The 26,148-nt window shown below is 37.3% G+C and overlaps 1 protein-coding gene across 1 annotated transcript in view; it reads right to left on the bottom strand.

The window, feature by feature from the left end:
* LOC124614059 (laminin subunit alpha) overlaps nucleotides 1-26,148 on the bottom strand; it is a 402,758-nt gene that overhangs the window by 163,753 nt on the left and 212,857 nt on the right. The window contains exons 25-27 of the mRNA XM_047142894.1: nucleotides 17,963-18,127; nucleotides 15,342-15,579; nucleotides 11,806-12,043 (exon numbers count right to left, since the gene is read on the bottom strand). Coding sequence (XP_046998850.1) covers nucleotides 11,806-12,043; nucleotides 15,342-15,579; nucleotides 17,963-18,127 — 641 coding nt within the window. The remainder of the gene's footprint in view (nucleotides 1-11,805; nucleotides 12,044-15,341; nucleotides 15,580-17,962; nucleotides 18,128-26,148) is intronic.

The raw sequence follows: 26,148 nt of genomic DNA, 5'->3' as shown, positions 1-26,148 counted from the left end.
TGTATACCTGGAAGAATCCTGGAGATACTAAAAGGTATCAGATAGATTATATAATGGTAAGACAGAGATTTAGGAACCAGGTTTTAAACTGTAAGACATTTCCTGGGGCAGATGTCGATTCTGACCACAATCTATTGGTTATGAACTGTAGATTGAAACTGAAGAAACTGCAAAAAGGTGGGAATTTAAGGAGATGGGACCTAGATAAACTGAAAGAACCAGAGGTTGTACAGAGTTTCAGGGAGAGCATAAGGGAACAATTGACACGAATGGGGGAAAGAAATACAGTAGAAGAAGAATGGGTAGCTCTGAGGGATGAAGTAGCGAAGGCAGCAGACGATCAAGTAGGTAAAAAGACGAGGGCTAAAAGAAATCCTTGGGTAACAGAAGAAATATTGAATTTAATTGATGAAAGGAGAAAATATAAAAATGCAGTAAATGAAGTAGGCAAAAAGGAATACAAACGTCTCAAAAATTATATCGACAGGAAGTGCAAAATGGCTAAGCAGGGATGGCTAGAGGACAAATGTAAGGATGTAGAGGCTTGTCTCACTAGGGGTAAGATAGATACTGCCTACAGGAAAATTAAAGAGACCTTTGGAGAAAAGAGAACCACTTGTATGAATATCAAGAGCTCAGATGGATACCCAGTTCTAAGCAAAGAAGGGAAGGCAGAAAGGTGGAAGGAATATATAGAGGGTCTATACAAGGGCGATGTACTTGAGGACAATATTATGGATATGGAAGAGGATGTAGATGAAGACGAAATGGGAGATAAGATACTGCGTGAAGAGTTTGACGGAGCACTGAAAGACTTGAGTCGAAACAAAGCCCTGGGAGTAGACAACATTCCATTAGAACTACTGATGGCCTCGGGAGAGCCAGTCATGACAAAACTCTACCATCTGGTGAGCACGATGTATGAGACAGGCAAAATACCCTCAGACTTCAAGAAGAATATAATAATTCCAATCCCAAAGAAAGCAGGTGTTGACAGATGTGAAAATTACCGAACTATCAGTTTAATAAGTCACAGCTGCAAAATATTAACGCGAATTCTTTACAGACGAATGGAAAAACTGGTAGAAGCGGACCTCAGGGAAGATCAGTTTGGATTCCATAGAAATGTTGGAACACGTGAGGCAATACTAACCTTACGACTTATCTTAGAAGAAAGATTAAGAAAAGGCAAACCTACGTTTCTAGCATTTGTAGACTTAGAGAAAGCTTTTGACAATGTTAACTGGAATACTCTCTTTCATATTCTGAAGGTGGCAGGGGTAAAATACAGGGAGAGAAAGGCTATTTACAATTTGTTCAGAAACCAGATGGCAGTTATAAGAGTCGAGGGGCACGAAAGGGAAGCAGTGGTTGGGAAAGGAGTGAGACAGGGTTGTAGCCTCTCCCCGATGTTATTCAATCTGTATATTGAGCAAGCAGTAAAGGAAACAAAAGAAAAATTTGGAGTAGGTATTAAAATTAATGGAGAAGAAGTAAAAACTTTGAGGTTCGCTGATGACATTGTAATTCTGTGAGAGACAGCAAAGGACTTGGAAGAGCAGTTGAACGGAATGGACAGTGTCTTGAAAGGAGGATATAAGATGAACATCAACAAAAGCAAAACGAGGATAATGGAATGTAGTCAAATTAAGTCGGGTGATGCTGAGGGAATTAAAGTAGTAAAGGAGTTTTGCTATTTAGGGAGTAAAATAACTGATGATGGTCGAAGTAGAGAGGATATAAAATGTAGACTGGCAATGGAAAGGAAAGCATTTCTCAAAAAGAGAAATCTGTTAACATCGAGTATAGATTTAAGTGTCAGGAAGTCATTTCTGAAAGTATTTGTATGGAGTGTAGCCATGTATGGAAGTGAAACATTGACGATAACTAGTTTGGACAAGAAGAGAATAGAAGCTTTCGAAATGTGGTGCTACAGAAGAATGCTGAAGATAAGGTGGGTAGATCACGTAACTAATGAGGAGGTATTGAGTAGGATTGGGGAGAAGAGAAGTTTGTGGCACAACTTGACAAAAAGAAGGGATCGGTTGGTAGGACATGTTTTGAGGCATCAAGGGATCACAAATTTAGCATTGGAGGGCACCGTGGAGGGTAAAAATCGTAGAGGGAGACCAAGAGATGAATACACTAAGCAGATTCAGAAGGATGTAGGTTACAGTAGGTACTGGGAGATGAAGAAGCTTGCACAGGATAGAGTAGCATGGAGAGCTGCATCAAACCAGTCTCAGGACTGAAGACCACAACAACAACAACAACATCAGTGAAAAGTATATTAATTAATCACCCAAAAAGTGATCATAGTAAGCACAAAATTTAACAACAATTTGAACTTAAGTGGAAATATCTATTTTGTCTCAGAGATTACTGCACATTGCAACACAGTGCTAACAATCATCTCTGAACACCATAGCAATGGAATAAACTGCACTATTAACACACAGAATTCTAATGGACAATTTTGAACTTCATTAAAACAAAAAAGAAAAAAGTTTTTGTGTCTGGTAAATTACTCCTGTCTTGTGGTCACCAATATTTCTTTTTATTTTTACTCCTTATGATGTGTTTTACCCTCAGCATCATCAGATGTGTGTAAAAAGAAATATTAACCAACACAAGCGTAATTTATTAGTGGCAAACATGATCGCAGATCCCCTACAGAACTTCAAGTCTAAAGTAATGAGATCTGTGCCCATAGTTTAATCACATGAGCAATAAAAGAATCTACTCAAATACAATTAAACTCTGTCAATTGCAGTGAAGTATGGTTATCAATGGAGTAACAATTTTGATCATAAAATGAGATTATGTATAACATGCCAGATAGAAAAACTCATTACACTACTCTCACTAGCAAGAACGGTCATGCCACTGCACTCTATAGACCTCCTGCATCGGGAAAAGTAGTGGCAGAACACTTCAGGCAAAAGAAAATTTTCTGGTTGTGTTATAGTATGAATGGGAGATTTCAGCTTACCAGACTAGAAGATTCAAGGGATTGGGGTGGGTAGTATGGACAGGGAATCATGTGAAATTGTTTGAAGTGCCCTCTCAAAAATTGCCTTGAGCACTTAATCAGAGAACTGATTAATGAGTGTAACATTTACGATCTATTGGCTGGAAACAGACTCCAATTTTTGTATTCAGTTACTACAGGGCAGGGAATCAGTGATCATACGCCAATTACAGTGTAGTGACATGCTACACAGCATGCACAGTTGATACTCATCTGCTTCAGCAGATGACAACAGCAGATTAAGCTGACTCGCCATGAGGAAAGCGGACTGGGATAGTGGAATCTCTCTTCACTATGGCTACCTTGCAGCAGCCCCAGGGTTTTTTCTGGAGAGAAGCATGTAACAAAAAGAGCTCCCTGACCACCATTTCCCACATGGATGCCTAATGACGATATGCATGACCAAGCGAGTTAGTGTTATATAGTGAGTGTCTTTCATGCTGTGTGGTCGTGAAGATGGAACTTGACAGGATGTTGCAGTGATGGTGTTTTGGACATGTATGATTCCAGAGAAGATGATGCTGATGAGACGGTATAGCACTGTGCAGCTGAGCAATGTTTGCGAACATCTGCAAAAAACCTTGCTGAGCACCAATGACTGAACATTAGAATTTTGTTCATATGAGCAATTTTAGTCTGATGTTTTCACGCTATCCCCAGCCATTTCACAGGAATGGTAGGCTACTCCCGCATCACGGAATTTTCAGTAATTATTGTATCACAGCAGATAGTGTGCTGTATGTTACCTGATTGCCATAGTCTACCATGTGCATGCTCGCAAGTTTCCTTTTCTTCTATCTGCTAGGTATGGAACAGATGGATATAATTTTCAACATTTATAAATTATTACTTGCCACTCACTGAAATATTCAGTACTTTGAGGCTACTGTGTGTTATAGTAATTATTCTCAGTGTGATCATTTATCGCTATGTGATTTTATGGTGTTACCATTCCATGTCAATTTTATGTAATTGTGTCCTGTTCCAATAAAAGAACAAAAAAATCAAGTGTACTTTCACATCAAGTTCACTTTATTTTTCACCAACTCCCATTGGTACTAGTGTACCACAGAGCCCTGTGCACATGGTTAGGGAGAAAGAAATTTCCCACAACAGCATCACTGACTGCAGGTGCCAATAGGAATGTAATGTGAGGTGGGAAAGTATTTCTGCTTAATAAAAGCGACAACAAACAAATTTCAGATCATTTGAACAGTCAACAATCATCTCAGACACTGAAAATGATGAGTATAAATGGACAAAGTTCAAGACTACTGTGCAGTATTTCCTAGATAAGTATGTACTGAGTAAAGTTGTGAAGGATGGGAAAGCCCCACCAAAGGCCAGCCTCATAGAAAAACTAAAACTGATTTGACCCAAAATTAGTAGAAGAAAGATCATGTGCGAAGCTTTAAATGAATTCAGAACTAAGAATATTTATACTGTTCTGACAGTAAATCCCCAAAAGTTTTGGCCTTAGTTAAATCAGTGAATGGACCAAAATCATCTGTCCACACACGCAGTGACCATACTGGCATCAAAAGTGTGAATGACAGAGTAAAGGTGGAAATTCTAAATTTATTTTCTTGAAATTGTTTCAATTAGGAAGCTCAAACTACAGATCCCCTTCTAAATCATTACGCAAACATCAAAATGACAGATACCAAAATGAAAGCCTGTAACAAAGAAAATCAACTGAAATTATTCAGCAGATGGATTGGGATAGCTACTACATTTACCTTGCTAAAAGACAACATCTCCCCCTTTTCTTTTAAAGAGGTTGCTTGGGAAATTTTTATTTTTAACAAATTATGGGTAATTAAAACTGCAAACTGTTTGGCTGATATAAAGTATCAGACTAAAAAAATTAACATCAAGCTTACTCTAAACTTACACCATTTTGATAATATAATTCAAAATAAAATAAACAAAAAAAGATCTTTTACATTACTTTTTATCTTCACTTTTTTACTGTCTAAGATAGCTGTATGTGGTAAAACTAGTTTTAATCATGATTATCATCATCACTGGTACCATCATCTTCATTTGTAAGCCAACTGGCTTTTCTTCCTTTTCAACACTCCTACAATAGCACATCATATTCTGAACCATCCATAACACTGGATTTGCAGCACTCTTTTAAACCTTCCATAATAGATTCACTTGAAATTCCTCCTCAGTTGCAAAGGATCCACTGGCCCAGCTCGGATGTCGAGTGTTTCTTTAACTTCCCTCATGGAATGAGGGAATGGTCTCCTTGGTGAAGTCACTCACTGTAAAGCTGTCAAAGGCAAACCTTAAAAGGTCTATTTTCATGACTCAAAGTTGTGAGGTCATGCTGCAATGAATTATTACCAGGTTGTATTGTTCTTTGCTATTAGATTCTTAACTTCTAGAGTGAGATATCCCCTGATAGAATCCATTACCAATATTTTCCTTCTGTTAAGCAAAGAGCCAAAATTTCTGTTCCAAGCAATCTTCAACCAATCAGGTCCTTTGTCATCCATCCATTTTCTTGGCGTCTAAAGATGAATCAAATATGGGGAGAGTTTTCTTTCATCTGATAGTACAATCAGTTTTGCTGTTATTCTGGCCTCATTACTGGGACTTATTACAGGAACATTCTTAATGCTCTCCACATCGATAGCAACATTTGACAACATATCAAATTAACAGGTGTCTGATCAACATTTCTCATATTACCTACCAACCAGTCATCCTGTTTCATTAGATTGATTATATGATGCTGATAGATACATTGTTTTTTGTCATACAATGCACGGAGTCCCTGAGTTTGCTTTATTCTGTGTCACAACAAAACCCCACCCTCTTCATCATCCTCATACATCAGCCAGTACTTGCTTTGAATTATGTGACATATGCAGTTGGAAAACTCCTCTTTATCTCTAATGCCATCATTCAGGCAATTTCTCAAGTAACTGGAAAGATTTCATTGTGTTTCTCTTGCACTTACTTAAAAACCTGGTGCTCCAATTCACAAAACATTACCTGCTTTCAACCCCTGAAATTTCAGCACATAGGAATGGCATCATTTAATTTATTCCTTATCTGACATCATCTGCCAACATTTGCTTGTCACCAAATTTTCTTCCAAGTGCACAGTTGTTTGTTGCCTTTGCCCCATGAATCACTTAAAATTGGAATTGTATTGTCTGCATGGACCAATAGTGAGCCGCAAACATTTTTCTCAACAGAGTCACAACTGTAATTTGCATCCATTATCAACTGCTACAGTTTACAGTTCTTACAGCACGAACAATATAAGCAAACTGAAAGAAACAGCATGTTGTCCTCTCAGCTCCCTTCAGCTGAATCAGCACAAATCATACCATTTTGTGTTAACATTGTAGTCAAACTAGAAAACTATCAGTGATGTAATACAGAAGCAGCTTTAGCATTAATTTGCCTCCTGTAGTAATGTATGCTGCTGCTGAGTATTTGTCCTATTTTAAAGAAATTTCAATTATGATAACAAATGAATTCACACTAGCTGCAGTTTAAATGTGGTACACATTCATCAAAATTCAAAGTACACATTTACATTCCTACAGTTGGTAGCATGACAAAATCAGCTTCCTGCTTACTGCTTCCTTCCTCTCCTAGTGGTTGGCCAAATCGGTGTCACAGTTATTCCTCCAGCACTTCTGAATTCTTCAAATTAAATCTGTGTGCGACCTCAATTGCCAAAACTTTATCTATAAATGTAAGATAACCCATATATCAGTCTATTACACAACATTGAAGTGTTGCCCTGCTGACAGGTGTGGATATTACCAAACTACCCATTTAATAGGGCATGTTTGCAAAATATTGACACTAATTATTTACAGGTGATTTGAAAAACTGGTACCAGCTTACCTTAGGGAAGAGCACTTTGGGTTCTGGAGAAATGAAGGATCCAGCAAAGCCACATTGACCCATGACTTATCTTCAAAGATAGACTGAAGAAAGGCAAACCTACATTAATAGCATTTACATGTTTAAAGAAAGCTTTCGGCGTTACTGACTGACTCTTCGAGTATTTGAAATTCTGAAGGTAACGGGGATAAAATACAGGTAGTGAAAAATTACCAAAAACTTGTCCATCCATCAGACTGCAGTTATAAGAGTTAAAGGACATGAAAGTGGTAGACATGAGAAAGGAATGAGACAGGGTTATATCAAATCCTTGATGTACATAGAGCAAGCACCGAGAGAAGTTGTGTCTTTAGCAACTTACAGCAGTTCCTACAACTAAAGAATATTCAGTTAATTTCAGATGACTTAACAGCAGTGAGTCAAGGCCTAAGTCAGTCCTTCACTGTGAAGGTGTTTGGCATCTCGCAAAAGCTTGCGAGTGTCTGTGCCCAGCTTCAGAAAAAAGAGGGACAATGAAGAACAATTCATGAAGTGATTGCCAATCAATGGCAGAACTCAAAACATCAGCCTGGAAAATATGTGATGATGTATAGGTAAAATGCGGGGTGAAGGTCCATGTTTCGACAGCCAAATGTTGCTACACAGCAATAGATCTGAATGGCAATCAACCTTCACAAAAATCTGTGATAAGTGTGAAAAATAGGAAAGCCAGACTACAGTTTGATAAGAATTATGCATCATGGACCACTGAAGACTGGTTACAAATTCTATGGAGTGATAAAGCAAGTTTAATCTCTCCTTCTTAGACAGTATACGGCATGTTTGATGGTCAAAAAACAAGAGGAATGACAGAAAGTACCAAGTACCCACCATGATGTACAGTGGAGGTAATACCATGGTGTGGGACTGTTTCTCACAAAGTGGTATAGGTCTTCTCATTAAAATTCTTGGGGCGATCAATACTGCGAAGTATGGTGAAATATTAATGGATCATATGATACCTCACGGAAGACTAAATATGCCTCATAATTGGCAATTCCAGCATGACAATTATCTGAAGCACACTTCTAGCCATGTGAAGACAGTTCTGAAGCACCACAAAGTAAAAGTATTTAAATGCCGAAGTATAGATTTGAAACATCACAAATTATCTTCTGAACATACTGGATAGATGTGTTCACCAACAAAACTGCACCAACAAGGAGGCTTTCTACAAAGAATTATATGAGCAATAGAAGAAAACTCCTCAGGTGTGACTGGTCAAATTCATGCATTCTATGATATCCAGATGTGCTGCAGTAATGCATGCAAAGGGATATGCAGCCAAGTATTACACCAAGAACATCATGGATCAAGACTTCTTATTGCTTTTCATTTCTTTCATTTTAACCAAATACATTTGAGACTATGTAATTTGTACATCTGTGTTTTATTATTTATGCAAAGACTAAAATTGTGTAATATGTATAAGAAAATACAGTACAATTATGGAGATTTGCCAATTAAGTCTTTCATTTAAATTTTCTCCTAAATAGTTTGTTTCCTGAATTTATTTTCTCTACGAAATCCTCTTGAGCATACTGTGCACCTATACTCTGCAAACCACTGCAAAAAGGATGGCAGAGGGCATGCCCAATTATACCAGTTATTAGAGCTTTCACTAATTCATGTATGGATCACGGGAAGGAAGATTACTTAAATACTTTGTGTATGCTGTAGCCAGTCTAATCTTGTCTTTGCAGTCCATAAGGGAGTCATAGGACGTTTTAAGATATTCCTAGAGTCATCTGTTAAAATAAGGTCAAGAAATTTTCTAAGTAGATTTTCATGGGATAGTTTGTATCTATCTTTAAGCATATATCAGTTCAGTTCTTTCAGCATTTTCGTGACATGAGCCACGTGCTGCCCTTCTTTGCAGGAAGTATCCGTTCAATATCCCCTTTAGTCCTCTTTGGTATGCATCCCACACTGCTGAGCAATATTCTAAGTTGGGTTACAGAAACATTTTGTGTGCAGCATTCTTTGTAGATGGATTGCGCTTGCTCAGATTCTACCAATGAATCGCAGTCTGCCACATGCTTTGCCTACAACTGAAACTATGTGATCATTCTATTTCATATCCCTAGACAATATGGGTTGACCAATTCTGACTGTGACTCACTGATATTAAATCACATAATGCTATTTTTTTTTTTTTTTTCATTTTGTGAAGAGTACAATTTTAGATTTCTGAATATTTAAAGCAAGATGCCAATCTTTGCACCACTTTGAAATCTTATCAAGTTCTGACTCAATATTTGTGCAGCTTCTTTCAGATAGTACTTCATTACAAATAACTGCATCTGCAAAAACTCTGAAGGTACTATTAATATTGTCCTCAAGGTTCAAGGTCAATAATATAAACATGAAAAGCAAGTGTACCAACACACTTCCCTGGGACACACTCAAAGTTACTTCATCTGTTGATGATTCTCTATCCAAGGTAGCTACCTGCATCCTCTCTATCAAAAAATCCTCAATCCAGTCACAAATTACAAATTTCACTTTTGTGTGTGTGTGTGTGTGTGTGTGTGTGTGTGTGTGATAGAGAGAGAGAGAGAGAGAGAGGTAGGAGAAGGGATAATATTATATTTACTACATTAGAGGATGCTGTGATGCAGCAACAAGATATACTTGCAGGTGTAACTATGCCTATGCGCCTAGAGATGACAACATTTTCAGTGCATAAGAAAAGTGTATAAAAATATTAAGAATGTTTAGAGGACATAAAAAGAAACACTTCCTTTATGTGGCAAAAATGATACAGCTACACCATTTCCCCGTTAGGGATCCATTGAAGTTTTAACACTAGTTAAGTTCAGAGACTGTGTTCAAACTGTCGTGAGATGTTCATGAAAATATCATTCATTTACATTAATGCATAGCTGGCTTCTGTGTGTGACTGACTGACTAACTTCTTCAAAACAACCAGGAGGTTCACAAATAATGGCTGCAGCTTCAGTCAAACAGGCAACTAGCTCTTCAGGAGTGTCTATCAGCGACTTGTACACCAAATGCTTCCTCTCCTCTCACAAAAAGAAATCCATATTATAGCAATAGCTCTAAAACAATACTCATTTCACAGAATTTTGAATGCTGCCTCTAAAAAGCACTAGTGTCAAAACATTCATGGAGACCTAGTGGGGAAGCAGTGCACACCTGTGACATTTTTGTCACATAAAAGAAGTGCTTTGTTTGTCTCCTATAAACACTAAAATTTCATATATATCATTTTTTATACCCATGCCTACTATAATATTTTATATTTAATAATATTTAATTACTAAAAGAATTTAAAATCCTAACACTGCTATTCAACAATCTCTGCAAATGTATCTGCATCCTGGTGTCACACCAGGATTTTTCAGTACCAACTAATGATATTCACATTTGCGAGAAAAGAAATGAGGATGTTATCTGGAATGAGAACCCTGATTAAGAAAGTGCACTTCACCAATCGCTATTTTTATCAGTGCTCTGCTTCCAAAGAATAAAGTATTATGTCAACATCAATCTTCCAAAATGGAATCTACAGTACATAACAATTATTGGCTTCTCCTACGGCACTGATGAAAAAGTGACTTGTCACTAATCAGAAGTTATAAAACTCTAAGCTCAAAATGTTTTTATGTGTAACTTACATTCCAGCATTAACATGATATTATTTGAATCTTACTTATCCATTTAATGAGATATTTACTAATCTAGTTCTATTTCTCTGAACACATCATCCCATTATTAACAACACAGTATTACTCATTCAGTAAGGCAGCAAGAAATAGTCTCAGATACTTGTATTAGGTCCTGAAAACAAGAGCATCTCTCCAAAAATTTGACTTCAAAGGACATCTGTTAATAATTTGTAGCAATTTGTATCTATGCCACGTAACTACACCCCATGTGTTGTTCATATTCTGTAAATTAAATTTGTACATTCCTCTCATCCATTGTATGTGTGTATTATTCATTGTTATTTTCAAGCTACCATTACTTTAAATAGAATAATGGCTACAGATTTCTTTGTGTAGTGACTGACTGCTTTCATTCTCTGTGTGTAATGCTCGATAAAGCCTTTTATCTATTACAGTGTAATTTAATTTCAGACTACAAGTTTCTATACCTGGATCTGAATAACAAAGTGTTTGACAGTTAGGCATGGAAGAGGGCATACTGTCAGTTTGCTTTTGCCCCCACAAACAAAATGGCTGAGGCAGCAACACTTACGTGGTTTTGTAAGAGATACGTTCACAAGTTCTGTATTAATACTACCGGTTTTGCCTTGCAGGAAAGTCATAGCCTTAGTGTTATTCTGCTCACTGCTGCTTCCAACTTGAGATATTCTGTTGCATAAAATAATTTTAGCACAGAGATAAAAATCACACAATGAAAGTCCATAACAAAAATTACATTAGCAACCACAATTCTCATCTGACTGTGGTAACCATGATTTATGGAAGCAGAATGATATGACAACAGTTAATAGAACAAAAGATGCAGTCAAACTCATTGAATAGTTGAGTGTTGCTACAGAAGCTGTCCTGCAAACAATTAGCTGTTAGTCATTTTGTTACTCTGATCAGTGTAAAGACCATCAAAGACTAACTAAAAAGATTAAAAATATAACAAAAGCAATTTTTATATGATATGTAAATGAATAAATGAGGTATTGTTGAGTGTAATACACATTTTCTCAAGCTGTAATGAACTACATACTAGGAAGAGAGAAACTCTCATTCTTGTTTCTAAACCCAATGTAATCTACAGTGAATCTGCTCTTTCCTTATGTCAGACAGTGGCTGAAAGCTTTAACTGACAACTATCAAGGTAATGTTACACTAAATATTTTTTTTGATTACCTGCTAGTCACACTTTCTTTCCAATAAGTGGCTCTGATATAAACTCCTTGCAGATTCTGCAAAACCTGCATGATTTGCTCTCTTGTTGCAGAAAGTCCACTTGGAAGCAAAAAGTTGCTCTCCAAAATATCAACTGAGCCCTTAAAAGTAATGGTTGCAGCTGGCTGCTCCAAAGAATAAAACAGTAAGTAAGTATCACCACTGTGCAGAATCACATCAGCACCACTCTCAGCACTTCCTAGTAAAGTAAACAGAACACATCCATAAGTCCAGAGGTGGTTAGAAAATTAGCACAGCCTATAAAAACCCACAGAATTACAAGTAAATATTTTAATCTACTATATCTAGATCTAAATCTACAACTACACTCTGCACACAACTGTGAGGTGCATGGCAAAGGGCACATTCCATTGTACCAGTTATTAGGGATTTTTCACATTCCATGCACATTTGGAGCATGAGAGGGACAGTTGTTTAAATCCCTCTGTGCACCCTGTAATTAATCTTATCTTGTCCTCACGATTTCTATGGGAGCAATACATAGTGGGTTGTGGTATTATCCTGAAGTTAACATTTAAAGCTGATTCTTGAAACTTTGTAAGTAGGCATTCACAGGTTAGTTTACTTCTACTTTTAGGAATATGCCAGTTCAGTTTCTTCAGCATCTCTGTGACACTCACTCATGGGTCAGACAAATCTGTGACCATTCATGCTGCCCTTCTCTGTATACCTTCAGTATCCCCTGTTAGTCCTATGTGGTAAGCATCCCACACACTTGAGCAATATTCTAGGAGGGGTTGCACACACACTGCTGAAAAGTTCATTCTAAAAGCAACCACTAGACTGTAGCAATGCCATTTCTGTATGACACTCTTTTTCCAGAAGTTCTGGTACAACAAGAAATGCTGGATGGCTTCTATGAAGTCTGGAAAGTACAAGAGAGGCACTGGGAGAAGTGAAGTTGTGAGGACATGTGAGCGATGTCTTGACAATTCAGTCGGTAAGAGCAAGTCTGGGTGCTTGTACAACATACAATTTTCGTCTTACAGGTAATTTCACAATCAAAATTAATGTTATGCGTCTAAGTCACTTTGAAACTAGTAAAATTGGCAAAATGTAGCCAGTACCAATGTATTAATTTCTTGACTGTTTGATAATTTATGACCTAGAAACAGACATAGAAATCAAGATCCAAATAGGATGGCCTGATATTCAGTAAAATAAGAAAATTGTTGTATAATACATCCTCAAATTTAATATTTCACAAGTTAATGATGACAAATAATTACCTCATTGCACAATAAAAAAGAATATATGAATTGTACAAAAATAGATCAATTCAGTTTTGAAATTGGAAGCCAACAAAATGGATCCAGATGCCTTAACAACAGCCTGATTATACGTTTCAATGACATAAAATTAATGGAAATGACCTTAGTGATACTGTACAGGAGCACCAGTGTTATAGTTCTGTCAAAATGCACCATTACCACATCTGCATACTAGTATGTGTTTGATCTCAACAAAGCCAAGTTTTATATTGCTTCTGATCTTCCTGAAATCTTTAAAATGAATATTTACTCCTGTTTCTATTACCCCACATGCACTTTGTGTTCTCAGTTTGTCACTGTTGTCTATCAGTTTTATAGAATTTACATTGTATTTATAAGTAAAATGAAACTTCTTTAATGAGAAGTTCCTTTGTTTTCACTCACTCAGATGATTCTCAATGACATTGAATTTCTGCCAACACATGAATACATGTGCCGGTAGTACACAATAACTGAATTACTGCTGGGTATACAAGCTGCATGGATGACATACTCCTCACCCAGTTTATATTTTCAAAAGAGTTAATATGCAACCCATACTGACAGCGATCTCAAGATAACTTTGTTCAAAATATAGAAATTTATTGCAACCTTTTCTATTTTAATTTTCCTCACAACAATTGAGTTCTTTACTTTTTAACATATTTTTCTTATCTGTCTCTTTCTTTACATGTGGCAATCCAACAGCTAGTTTGATGGACACAGTATTGTGAAGAGTTATTCACAGGCTGAGCTCATCAGCTCCATCCAATAAGGAAGGAACATTAGGGTTTAACATCTCATCAATGATCAGATCATTAAAGATGAAGAACAAGATCAGATAGGGGACGGAAATCAGCTATGTTCATTTCAAAAGAATCATAATGACACCTGCCTTAAAGAATTCTGAGAAATCATAGAAAACCTAATACAGCATGGCCAGGTAGATATTTCAGTACCCATCCCAAATACCAGTAACATCTTTAACAATGTTCCATCTTGTTAAGTGCCATCCAAGGGAAAGAGAGTATGTGTTTCTTTTCCTTGTCTTGTTGGGCACGCTATGTTGGGAAGGTCATTTATTACTGATAGGTCATACATGTGTATGTTTGCATCATAATTTCTTTACCACACCAACACAATTAGACAAAGAAGTCGCTTTTGCTCACATTTTGCTTGCCAGTACTTACCTTTAGGAGATGAAATGTTAGTACTACAGGTAGACGCATATAAAAATAAAAGTGACACACTATCCTAGCTTTTGGAAGTTATGTTCCTTCCTCAAGGAGGAGAAGGGATATGTTGGGGAAGGTTAAAAAGGAAAGGCAGGTCACTCAAGAGCCCCGGATGAGAGGGGCCCACCTGAAGTACTTTTACGTGTGTCTTTGAGCAGTACTAAACATTTCACCTCCTGAAGTTAAATTGTGGCCAGCAATTCTGTTTCATAATTTACTAGTTTCTCCTCTGAATTTTCCTTTAGGACAGTTAATATTTCTACTACTCCACCACAAAAAACAGTCCAACTTAGTGTGAGAAACACGATTTACTTTTATGATTTAGGCTGTTACATAATTCATCAATTTTTTTTACTTTTTGCAATATAGGGCTCACCATTAGCACATCCTATACTAAAAATATTTACTTTGAGAGAACAATGTTATGCAACAAGAGTCAATTTTATTGGAAGACTCATGAGGTTAACACACCCCAGAAGGAAAGAAAGCAAGATTAAGTTTTAATGTACTGTCAATGATGAGGTCATGGCTGAAAAGTTATCCTGTTGTATCAAAGTCCCTCTAAAATATTAGAGACTGTAGCCAATAAGTGAAAAATTCATAGTTTGTTTTATGTGATGTGTGAAAAATGTATTGCTAAAATGTGATCTTAAATTTGTAACCAAATATTACAAATTATTAAAGACTTTATTCCCCATGAGTTGCAGTAATAACTGGATGTTACAAAATTTTCAGCAGGTGAAGTTTAACCATCATCCATAAAGTGCTATTGTGCAAATTACAAGCACTCACCTTATACTACTCAGTTTTCCCACATCAAAATATTTCCATAATTAAATGGCTAACAAATACAAATCCCATAAGTGGCACACTGGAAGCTGACAGAAAATTAACAATGATATATCATTGTTTAATCTGCATTTTAAAGCTCTTTTAGTTTGTTATTGACAGATATCACATAGACGATAAACACTGAAAAGCCAAAGCTTACCTGACAGTCCTGTTGTATAATATATAGAGTAGTTGAGAGCTCCCCCATAGGCTGTCAACTTATTGCCCAAATAGCGTTCAGGAGCTACAAAATACACAACTTTTCCATGTGTTTCTTCCAGTGTGAGATCAGCACCAATCCCTGCACCTAGGTGTGCAGGCTCTGCAGCAAGTAGATCAATGAGAACAGTTTTCTCAATATCAATTACTGCTAACCGCCAATCATCCATTGTGGAAACCTTTGAAAAGTATCAGTTTACATATAACAATAGTAAACAATATCCATTAGAAAGAATAATTGCATAAAACTTGTGGTATATTCATTCATGGTATGAGAATCTGTACATTTGTGTGTGCTACATACAAAAGTAAATGTACCTAAATTTATTATTTTTTTCCTATAACTTTTATTAAATAAATAGTATTATATAGTCCTTACATAAAGAGAACTAGATTTCCTGCTATTTAAAGACAGTATTTTCCAGGCTTAATAGATGGTATCATTGAAAGTTTAAAAGAAACATATTCTAAGAATTTATTCAGTTTATTGTAGAAAAAAATAAAATCTAGAAACACATTCTCCGAAACAGACAGATGGAATATGAGCAAGATTACTTTCACAAATTTTCAAAAACAGTTATGAAACAGTTATGCTTGGTTTCTAATATAAACTAGAGTTAAGCCGTTAACCTCTATAGTCTATTGCAACAGATACAATAATACAGTTATTTTTCAGTAGGAACAAATGCGATAGAAATGTTAACTCTAAAAGAACATTAATTGTCATGGTGATACAAAATTGTCAGTGAAGATAATTTCCTGATAAAATTAAAATTAAAACTCAAATTGAAAAAAAGTGCATGATTACAGAGGACAGGAGAAACAATGACTTCTATTTAATTTCTTTATACACTATCATTTTACAACCTTTGGAAGATATAAAAATGAACACTGCTTTCCAAGCTAATAAGACTTCAGCTTGACAACATCACTGACGACGAGTAAGGTAAGTCGTCTCCTTTATAATTACAAGTATTTTTGTAATGCTCTTCTTTTGTCGTTGCTGTAGTGACCACCCTAAACATATGCATAACGCCTGCCACCCGAGTCACATGATCGACTTACAATCATATGTTCAATACATATCGTTTGGACCCCGCAACTTCAATAGGCAATCAGTATTGGAAATTACAGGCAGAACTGTGAAGGCTGTGCCCCCTTCTCCTCCCATGAACCTATCCTTCTGAAAGCTTTTTATGACAATATCATCAAATTTAGGAAATTGTATAATTTTTGTGATTAGGTGTAATAAAAATGAAGCATTACTGAAAAATATTAGTTTAATGAACTATATTGAAGATGCACATTTCACACAACAAATTAAATGTATCACTGTAGTAAATAAATTAAAAATTTTATAAAATGTATTTAAAAACTGAGAGTGAAACAAAATGTATATCTTATTGTTCATGACCTGACAATGAAACTAACAGACTACTTCACTTGGATACAAGCACATGAATGACATGTTCTTATGGGCATGACTGCCAGGCACTATGAATCAAATGTCCAGCGAGATCTGATGCAAGAACTACATGGGTTAAATGTAATTAGTAAATAAATGTAAAATTTTTGTTGCTTTGGCATATGATTAGAGTTTGATTTTTGTCAGAATGAGAACAAAACATTTCATACATAACAATGGTCTACAATGGTTCTATGACACCAGGAGCTTGGGCAATCCAACTGATGGTCAATTGGTCAATGACAGAGCATATATCTGTATACATGAGTGTTTGACTTAAGGGAATATAGTATATCTACCTTTAGGCATAAAGACTGCCAACTCTTGTAATATCATCAATGAGCTACAGAAGTCTTATTCTATAATTCTTTCTTATTTACACACTAGACTGTACCAATTGAAACACTTACTTTTTTCTTCCACCACCCCCACCCCCTCCACCATTGCCCCTCACTCCAGTTCTTAGTTAGCAGAATTCAGCAAAAATGACAAACTGCATACCTGCTTCAGCATTCATTCACTGCTTTTTCAGGTCCTGCAATATCATAATGATGTAGCAGCAAGAATTCCACTGCTGAACATGAAAGAGCTGTGTAGACAGCAGCTGTCTCTGAACCAAGTGCACTGTTGGCACATGAATCATTTTAGCCAGAGATGTGTGTTCACTTGAAGCCATTTCTTTATGATTATATTTGAACAAAAAGATAGTGCTGTACAAACGACACAACAAAAACAGCATGTGTTTACATTCAAAAGCCAGGGGAAACGTTTGTTCATGTAGGTAGATGATGGGACCACAATGTGAAGAACAACTCAAGATACCTCTCCTGATTAATTCTTAAACTATTTTTCTTACTGTATTTTGACAGCTTTTTGCAGCCTCTGTGACTGCACTCAGCACAGGCTTATCTATCACCCACACAGGACAATCATGTATTCAGATAAAGTTAAGCTAGAGACCAAATCTTGCTTAAACTGTTGAACTCCTTATTAATTTATATTGAAAATCAGATTACTCATTGCATCATTGTACTAATTCTAAGCATGTACATCACAAAACTGAAACCTATAATATACAAGGATACAGAAAATCATACCTGGCTTCTGTACAGATATGAGCTTGTACAACGAGTGGTTTTCCCAGAACAAAAGCACTTGGTGCAACCATCAGGGTTCTTTGCTTCAATGTTGAAGGTTCCTTCCTTGCATAGATCACAAGCCTGTCCATAAACATTGTTCTTGCAAAAGCACTCTGCTGTGTTCTGCCAAGAAAATTAACAAATAATCCAGGTAATGACAGTATTGTAAAACAGAAGAAGAGAACAAAAATAAAGATTACTTATTTATTAAACTCATAAGCTGGAAAAATCCAGTAAACAGTCAGATGTTTTAGTGAATAGAGGCAAACAAACAGCAAAAATTGATGCCACTGTGCAACGGGTTCTCTTTTCTCCTTGTTCTGCACAAAATGAAACCTATTCCACCTGTTCTTTACTTATTTTCTTAGCATAGTACAAGTCAATAATGACCTCATACAGCTGGTTTATTTATGCCAAAGCCAATGAAATACAAACAGAGAAACTGAAAGTTTGTAGTAAATTTTCTTCTTCTTCTTCTTCTTCTTCTTCTCTCCTCCTCCTCCTCCTTCTTCTTCTTATAATAATAATAATAATACTAATTATTATTATTATTATTATTGTTATTATTACTCTTCCTCTTTCTGCACATCTCAGGCTTTCGCCTGTTATGCCCTCTTGACTCAAATTATTGATCTTTCCACCTTCCCCTCGGTCTTCCTAAAGATCTATTGTGCACTAGATAATAATTCATAGTTAATTTGGTATTCTGTCATTTTCCATTCTTGTCAGACAGTCCTTCCAGTTATTTCTGCGTTCCTTAATCTGCTCATTTAAGCTTTTCACTCCCAGGTCTTCTCTGATGCCAGCTTCTTCCTCCTGTCATATAGTGTGCACCCTGCTACTCTTATCATGTATCGCATCTCTAATACTTGTATTCTTTGTTCATTTCTTCCTGTTACAGTCCATGGTTCACTTCCCTATGTCACAGTTGGTCCCCCGTATCATTTTGTAAAACTTAAGCAGTGTTTCCTGCCTTAATTTAGTTCTGAGAGTTCTATAGTTTGTTACCTTAATGTAATTAAATCTTTCTACTTTCTTTTGTATGTCTATTTCTCTCATGAATGAGACAATATTTCCTAAAGATTTTGAACAAGTTTACTCTTTCTACTTTCTGATCTTTTAATATTACCTGGTTGGAAGTTGTCTCCTGGCCACAGAAAGCCATAACTTTTGTTTTCTTTTAAGATACTAACAGATTATATAATTTAGCTGTTATGGATAAAACTTATTACATGATAAAAGCTAAACCACTCACATGACTGTTTATATGGATCAGATCATGGCACACTATTATCATGGTTCAAATTAGCCTATAGTCTTAATTACAATTACAAAAATCAAAACCAGAAAGGTGGAGACTGATTCAAATTGCTGTCTACATGAACAGGTAATGATTCACTTCTACTGCAATGTAGCTGAAGTGCAATATTAACTTCAGTGCACTCTCATTTCTACTGATGTGATGTTCCAAAAATAAATTAATTTTTATTGTGAAATCAAGTATTTCTTCAAATATCAAGAAATCTAGCTCATTTGACAGACAATTACTAGTTCCATTATGTTTATGCAGTAGACCACAGAAGAAATCTTGTGAGAAAAGAACAAAGAAGTGGAACAAATTAAGTAGATGTAGATGCAGAAGTAGTCATTGTGGGCTGACATACCAAAATACACCGAATATCCCTGAAGAGTCATCATATAACTTTTCTCTGACAGTTTTGAATATATTTCCAGTTTTCTTTTTGTGATTTATATGTGGAGTCATTTCAGGCAAAAACTGCTCACATTGTATTTTATGTTAGTACCCAGTGTTAATGTTGGTCCTCATTGTAGACAAAATGATGTGTGATGGAACTGTAAAGTCAGAAACATGATCCATGGTAGCCACAGCCACTTGCTGCTGGGATCACTGATTATTCTTGCTGTTTCTGTCAATAAATATCCCTGAACTGGAATACAACACCAAACTAATTTGGCATGAAACTGACTGTTCACTTTAGCAAGATCTGTGATATGACACAGACGGGCATGACTGGTTTCAGGCTTTAGAGGCTACTTTCAGATTATGAAATATAAAAATTACAGCTCTATAGAAAGAGTCTAGGTCCTACTGCATAATTCAAAATATACAGAAATTATACCTCGACTGGTTGGTTACAATGCAACCATTTTCACTTATTAGCAACAGTCACATCCCTTGATGACACTAGGTCTGCCCTTACTGGATTAATCCAAGACAGATCAATAGCAAAAACAAAACTGCAATTTGGACGCTATTTTGTCAATAATAAGAGTCAAAATGGCTTTTTATATTGACGCTTGACATTTCATAAAACAGGCCATTAACAGTTCCTGTTAGGGATGACTTTACACATACACAGGAACACAACTGAAATTATCTTCAAAAAAATCAGAGAAAAGAAACCTGATGACTTTTAAGAAAGACACATAGGACATGTTTCTCTGATGAAAGAGAAATCCATTGATGAGCATTTGAGTTAGAGACTGTACTAGAGAGAGAGTGTCCCTGGAAATCAGATCTTGTACAGCTCCTAGCAAGACCGTCACAGAAGACAGCTTCTCTGTGGCACAGAACAACTAGGCACCACTGTTGCTTGCCCTTATGAGCCAATGATGTACCCTACAAACAGCTTACAGCCAGAATGAAATTTTCATTCAGCAGCAGAGTGTGCACCAATATAAAACTTCCTGGCAGGTTAAAACTGTGTGCCAGACCAAGCCTCAAACTTGGCACCTTTGCCTTTCATTGGCAAGTGCTCTATAAACTGAGCTACCCAAGAATGACTAACAGCTTTACTTCTGCCAGTATCTCATCTCCTACCTTCTAAACTTCACAGAAGTTCTCTGCTTACAGCTAGACATTCTCAATGTGGCATTAAAGAATGAAGTGTCACACATTATCACAGCATGCATGTGCACAGTGCTATCATCTAACCTTGATGTATGACAATAGGCATTGATCAAATGCAATTCTGGTAATAAGATACGCACATCTGCAACATCAACTGGGTATGGCATAGACCACAGCTGGAAGCTGAGGACACTGGCGTAGCCAAGAGTGTGTGCTGGACGCCATGCTAGTGGCCACTCCTCCTAACACGACCAACCCACTTGATCATTCCAAACAGCTGTCACCATACATAAAAAAGAACCATTTTTTGAGTAAATGGATGATGGTCAAGAACACTGAAACCAAGAGGATGGTGAACAGGATGTAATGGGAGATAAAATCTGCCATGGAACATCATTGGAACCAGAAATGGGCAAACTGGATTACCATCTTCCATATTAATGACAGAACCAAAAGGCCACAGACATCTTTCTCAAGCATCATCATAGGATACCATTACTCCAGGTCAGGCAAGCCAAGGTCAGTGAATGGGATGCTAAAGCCAAAAAACTGTCTGATCTGTTCAAAGTGAATGTTACTCCAGTCCAAGCCTTAACAGACCCAGCACACATTAAAGTCATTGATCAACTACTTTCAGCATGCCTGGCTGATAATGAGGAAATTGATCTGGCTGACAAAGTCCATGCAGAAGTGATTGCCAACCAACTCCTCCACCTCATCAACTGGAAGTCATATGACCTCAAACTGGTCACAAATGAACTTATTCTGCCAGATGCCACCAGCCACAGTAGTTTTCAACCATATTTTCCACAGTGGGAGGTTCCCAGAGGTGCAGAAGCATGCAGAAATCATCATCCAAAAGACTGGGAAAAACCCAAGGCAGCCAGTGAGTTATCAACTGACAAGTTTGCTCCTGGCACTAAGCATAGTCTTCGAGTGACTAGCTCAAATCACTTTGCAACACATACAGTCAGAACAGCTGCTTCCAACAAACAACTCAGATGCTGAAAAGGACACATGATCACATGATGATACATCAACTCCTTTGCATCGTGGAGGATTCACTTGACAGTATCAAGTGGAAGGAGTACTTTTGGGAAGTATTCCTATACATTTCAAGAGTGTTTCTCTCTGTGTGGAATAATGGGCTCCACTACACACTCCTGGTAATAGGGTTGCTTTTGCCGCACATGTGCATCCCCTAAACATATATGGAAGGAAAGAGTTTCCATTCAGGGCAGAAGAAACCTTGACAAATTGTCACATCTGAGCAGGAGTATCTCAGGGTTCTATAAACAGCCCAATTCTATATATCTTATAACCTCTGGACATGTTGAAGACAACAGCGGACATGCCGAGGACAGACAGTGAGCATTTGGCTCTCTATGCTCATGTTACAGCCTCTTCTCCAGTAGACTGAACAGTGTTCATCTATAACAATGTTGAAAGTAACCATTGACAGTTGGCTTACTTGGATATAGCATGTGGCTGACATTGACAGAAAAGCAATGAAAAGACTTTGACTACTTTAGTCGTTACTCAAACCATGGACAACACTGCCGCATCTCAGAGTAACATTACAATCCACACTGCTGCATGCTATCTCTGAGTATGTCATATGGGTGTGGCACAATGCAGTGGAGACACATATACGAAACCTGCTATCTTGCAAAACAGGGTCCTCCATCTCATGAAGCAACTGCCATAAGACTTTTCGTCAGATGAATGTCACCCAAGTGCCTCCCATCAATGATAGGTTTTGTCAGGCTGTGCAACTCTCTACAACCAGACAAATTCATGTGCTTGGGAGAAGGACTGAACCAGAGACTTCAAAGGTTCTGTGGCAAGCTAGGCTGTGGCTTCCTGGAGTTGCACCATAGAGTTGAGAACTGTAGGGTCCCCCTAAATGGGTCACATACGCACTAACATGTCAGAGACTGCTAGTCAGGTAGCTGTGTGATGGATGTGCATAAGGGTCTTTTAGGTTACGAGACTCCCAATCCAAACCAGATAATGACAGCTGTAGGAAACCATGAAGTATCAGACTGAAGACTGAAAGAAATGCCTCCCACAGGTGACGGTATTAAAATCCTAACGGTAAACTGCTGAAGCATTCACATCAAAGTGCCAGAGTTTGAAGTGCTCCTGAAGAGCAATGAAGCTCACATAATACTGGGTACAGAACCATGGTTGAAACCTCAAACTGATAGCAGTGAGATTTTTGGGGAAAATTTGAGTGTATATAGAAATGACAGGCAAATGGTAAATGGAGGTGATGTATTTGTCGCAGCAGACAAGAAACTCAAATCCACTGAGATAGAAATCAGAATTACAGATTTGTTAGAGGTGAGTGTGATAAGACATACTGTGAAACTTTACTAAATGCCTTCTCTGAAAACTACCTAGAACAGATATTTAGGAACCCCACTCATGATGAAATATCCTGGAGCTAATGGCAACAAATAATCCTGACCTCTTTGAGAATGTCCACATCAAAACTGGTATCAGTGACCATGGCACAGCTGTGGAAACAATGATTACCAAAGTACAAAGGACAACTGAAACAAGCAGAAAGATTTATATGTTTCGCAAACTAGAAACTTGAAACTTTCAGCAAAGGGCAGAAGCATGTAGAGCAACTATGGACCAAGTTTAATGGAACAGCTGACCATGCTCTGGATAGATATGTACCCAGCAGAACAGTTCATAATGGTAGGTAATCTCCAAAGTACACAGTCACTGTAAAGAAACTTCTAGAGAAACAGAGATTGCTGCATAATAGGTGTAAAATATAGGACAACAGACAGAGAGATGCTGAATGAAATGTGTTGGTCTGTCAAGAGAGTAATGGGTGATGCCTTCAGTGACTCCCATAGCAGAATATTGTCAGATGATATTTCACAAAACTCAAAGAAATTCTGGTCATATGTAAAGGCTGTTAGTGGCACCAAAGTTCATGTCCAGTCCTTAGCAAATGTGACAGGAACTGAAATTGAGGGTAGCAAAGCAAAAGATGAAACGCTTAACTCTGTTTTTAAATGTCCCTTTACAAAGAAAAACCTGGGAGAATTGCCCCAATTTAATCCTCCTACCACTGAAATATTAATGATAAATATTAGAGTCAGTGGTGTAGAAAAACAGCTGAAATTGTTAACATTGAACGAAGCTCCAGGGCCCGATGGAATCCCTGTCAGGTTCTACACTGAATGTGCAGCTGAGGTAGCCCCTCTTCTAACTATAACCTATCATAGATCCCTTGAACAAAAGACTGTGCCCCATTCTTGGAAAAAGTGCAGGTTATGCCCATCTTCAAGAAGGACAGTAGAAGTGACCCACAAAACTACTGTCCAATATCCTTGATATTGATTTGTTGCAGAATCTAAGAACATATTCTGAGCTCAAACATAATGAGGTATCTTGAACAGAATGACCTCCTCCATGCCAACCAGCATGGATTCCAAAAACACCAATCATATGAAACCCAGCTTGCACTTTTCTTGCATGATTTACTGAAAGTTTTGGAACAAGGCAGTCAGGTAAATGCAGTATTTCTTGATTTCCAAAAAGCATTTGACTAAGTACCACACCTACGCTTATTGTCAAAAGTATGATCATATCAGGTATCAAGTGAAATTTGTGACTGGATTGACAACTTTTTGCTAGGGAGGACGCAACATGTTATCTTGAATGGAGAGTCATCATCAGATGTAGAAGTAACTTCACGTGTACCCTAGGGAAGTGTGTTGGGACCTTTGTTGTTCATGTCATATATTAATGACCTTGCAGACAATATTAATAGTAACCTCAGTTATCTATGATGAAGTACTGTCTAAAAGAAGACGCTTAGATATTCAGTCAGATCTTGATAAGAGTGCAAACTGGTTCAAAGATTGGCAACTTTCTTTAAATATTCAGAAACGTAAAATTGTGCATTTCACAATATGAAAAAATGTAGTATCCTATGACTATAAAATCAATGGGTCAGTGTTGGAATCTGCCAACTTATACAAAAACCTGGATTCCAACCCAAGATGATGGAGTCAGCGGTCAAGTGTGCGCAAGGTACTTGCTTGTATGTGTGTGTGTATGTGAATGTTGTGTGTGTGTGTGTGTGTGTGTGTGTGTGTGTGTGTGTGTGTGTGTGCCTCTCTTTGCTGACGAAGGCTGTGGCCAATAGCTATATGTGAGTGTCTTTAAATCATGGCTGTCTGCAACTTGAGGTGTCTTCTTTATGGTAAGTAACAATCTATCTTTTCTTACATTGTTGGACGTAACACTTTGTAGGCATATGAAATGGAATGATCACACAGGCTCAGCTGTGGGTAGTGCAGTTGGTAGACTTCAGTTTATTGGCAGAGTACTGGGGAAATGCAACCAGTCTGCAAAGGAAATTGCTTTCAAATCACTCATGCAACTGGTTCTAGAATATTGCTCAAGTGTGTGAGACCAGTACCAAATAGGACTCAAAGGGGACTTAGAACATATACACAGAATGACAGCATGAATGGTCTCTGGTTTGTTTGATCTGTGGGAGAGTGTCAAGAGATGCTGAAGACTCTTGAAGATAGACATACCATATTTACTCGAATCTAAGCCGCACTCGAGTCTAAGCCGCACCTGAAAAATGAGACTCGAAATAAAGCAAAAAAAAATTTCCCGAATCTAAACCGCACCTGAAATTTGTGACTCGAAATTCAAGGGGAGAGAAAAGTTTTAGGCCGCACCTCCATATCGAAACAAAGTTGGTCCACTGTAATATGAGACACAATTTACGTCGAATGAATGACGATACAGTGACAGTAGTTTGGTTCGAGTCATAAGCTTAGCAGTTAAGCTTTACCAGGTAGCCATTGCTATGCCTCAGGCGCTCCATCCATATTTATACGAGTACCCTTCCTTTTTCACATGCTCCGTCTGGTTTGAATCGACTGCTTATTTTGCTTTGATCTGATAAGTGCTGTTTTCTTTGTTATAGGTGTTCACGTCACTCTAAGCTGAAAATGCATTACTGTACTGTTTCATGCATTGTTTGTCGCATTCTGAGAGTGCGCGTTTACGGCCTGTTGCCGCTTGCGGCACTGCTTGCTTTAGTGCAACCTACCGCCGCTTACAATAAAAAAATAAAAAATAAAAAAAAATTAAAAAAAAAAGGAGAGAGAGAGAGAGAGGAATCGTCTCATTAGCGAAACAATGGCAAGAGACTGATATTTGTTGTTACTTACACTGCTGCTTTCTTTGATAATGATCAACAAGAACCAAATAATAGACTGCG

Source organism: Schistocerca americana, chromosome 4 (assembly GCF_021461395.2).
Source record: "Schistocerca americana isolate TAMUIC-IGC-003095 chromosome 4, iqSchAmer2.1, whole genome shotgun sequence".
NCBI classification, from domain to species: domain Eukaryota; kingdom Metazoa; phylum Arthropoda; class Insecta; order Orthoptera; family Acrididae; genus Schistocerca; species Schistocerca americana.
This window is presented reverse-complemented; position numbering and strand designations above follow the sequence as displayed.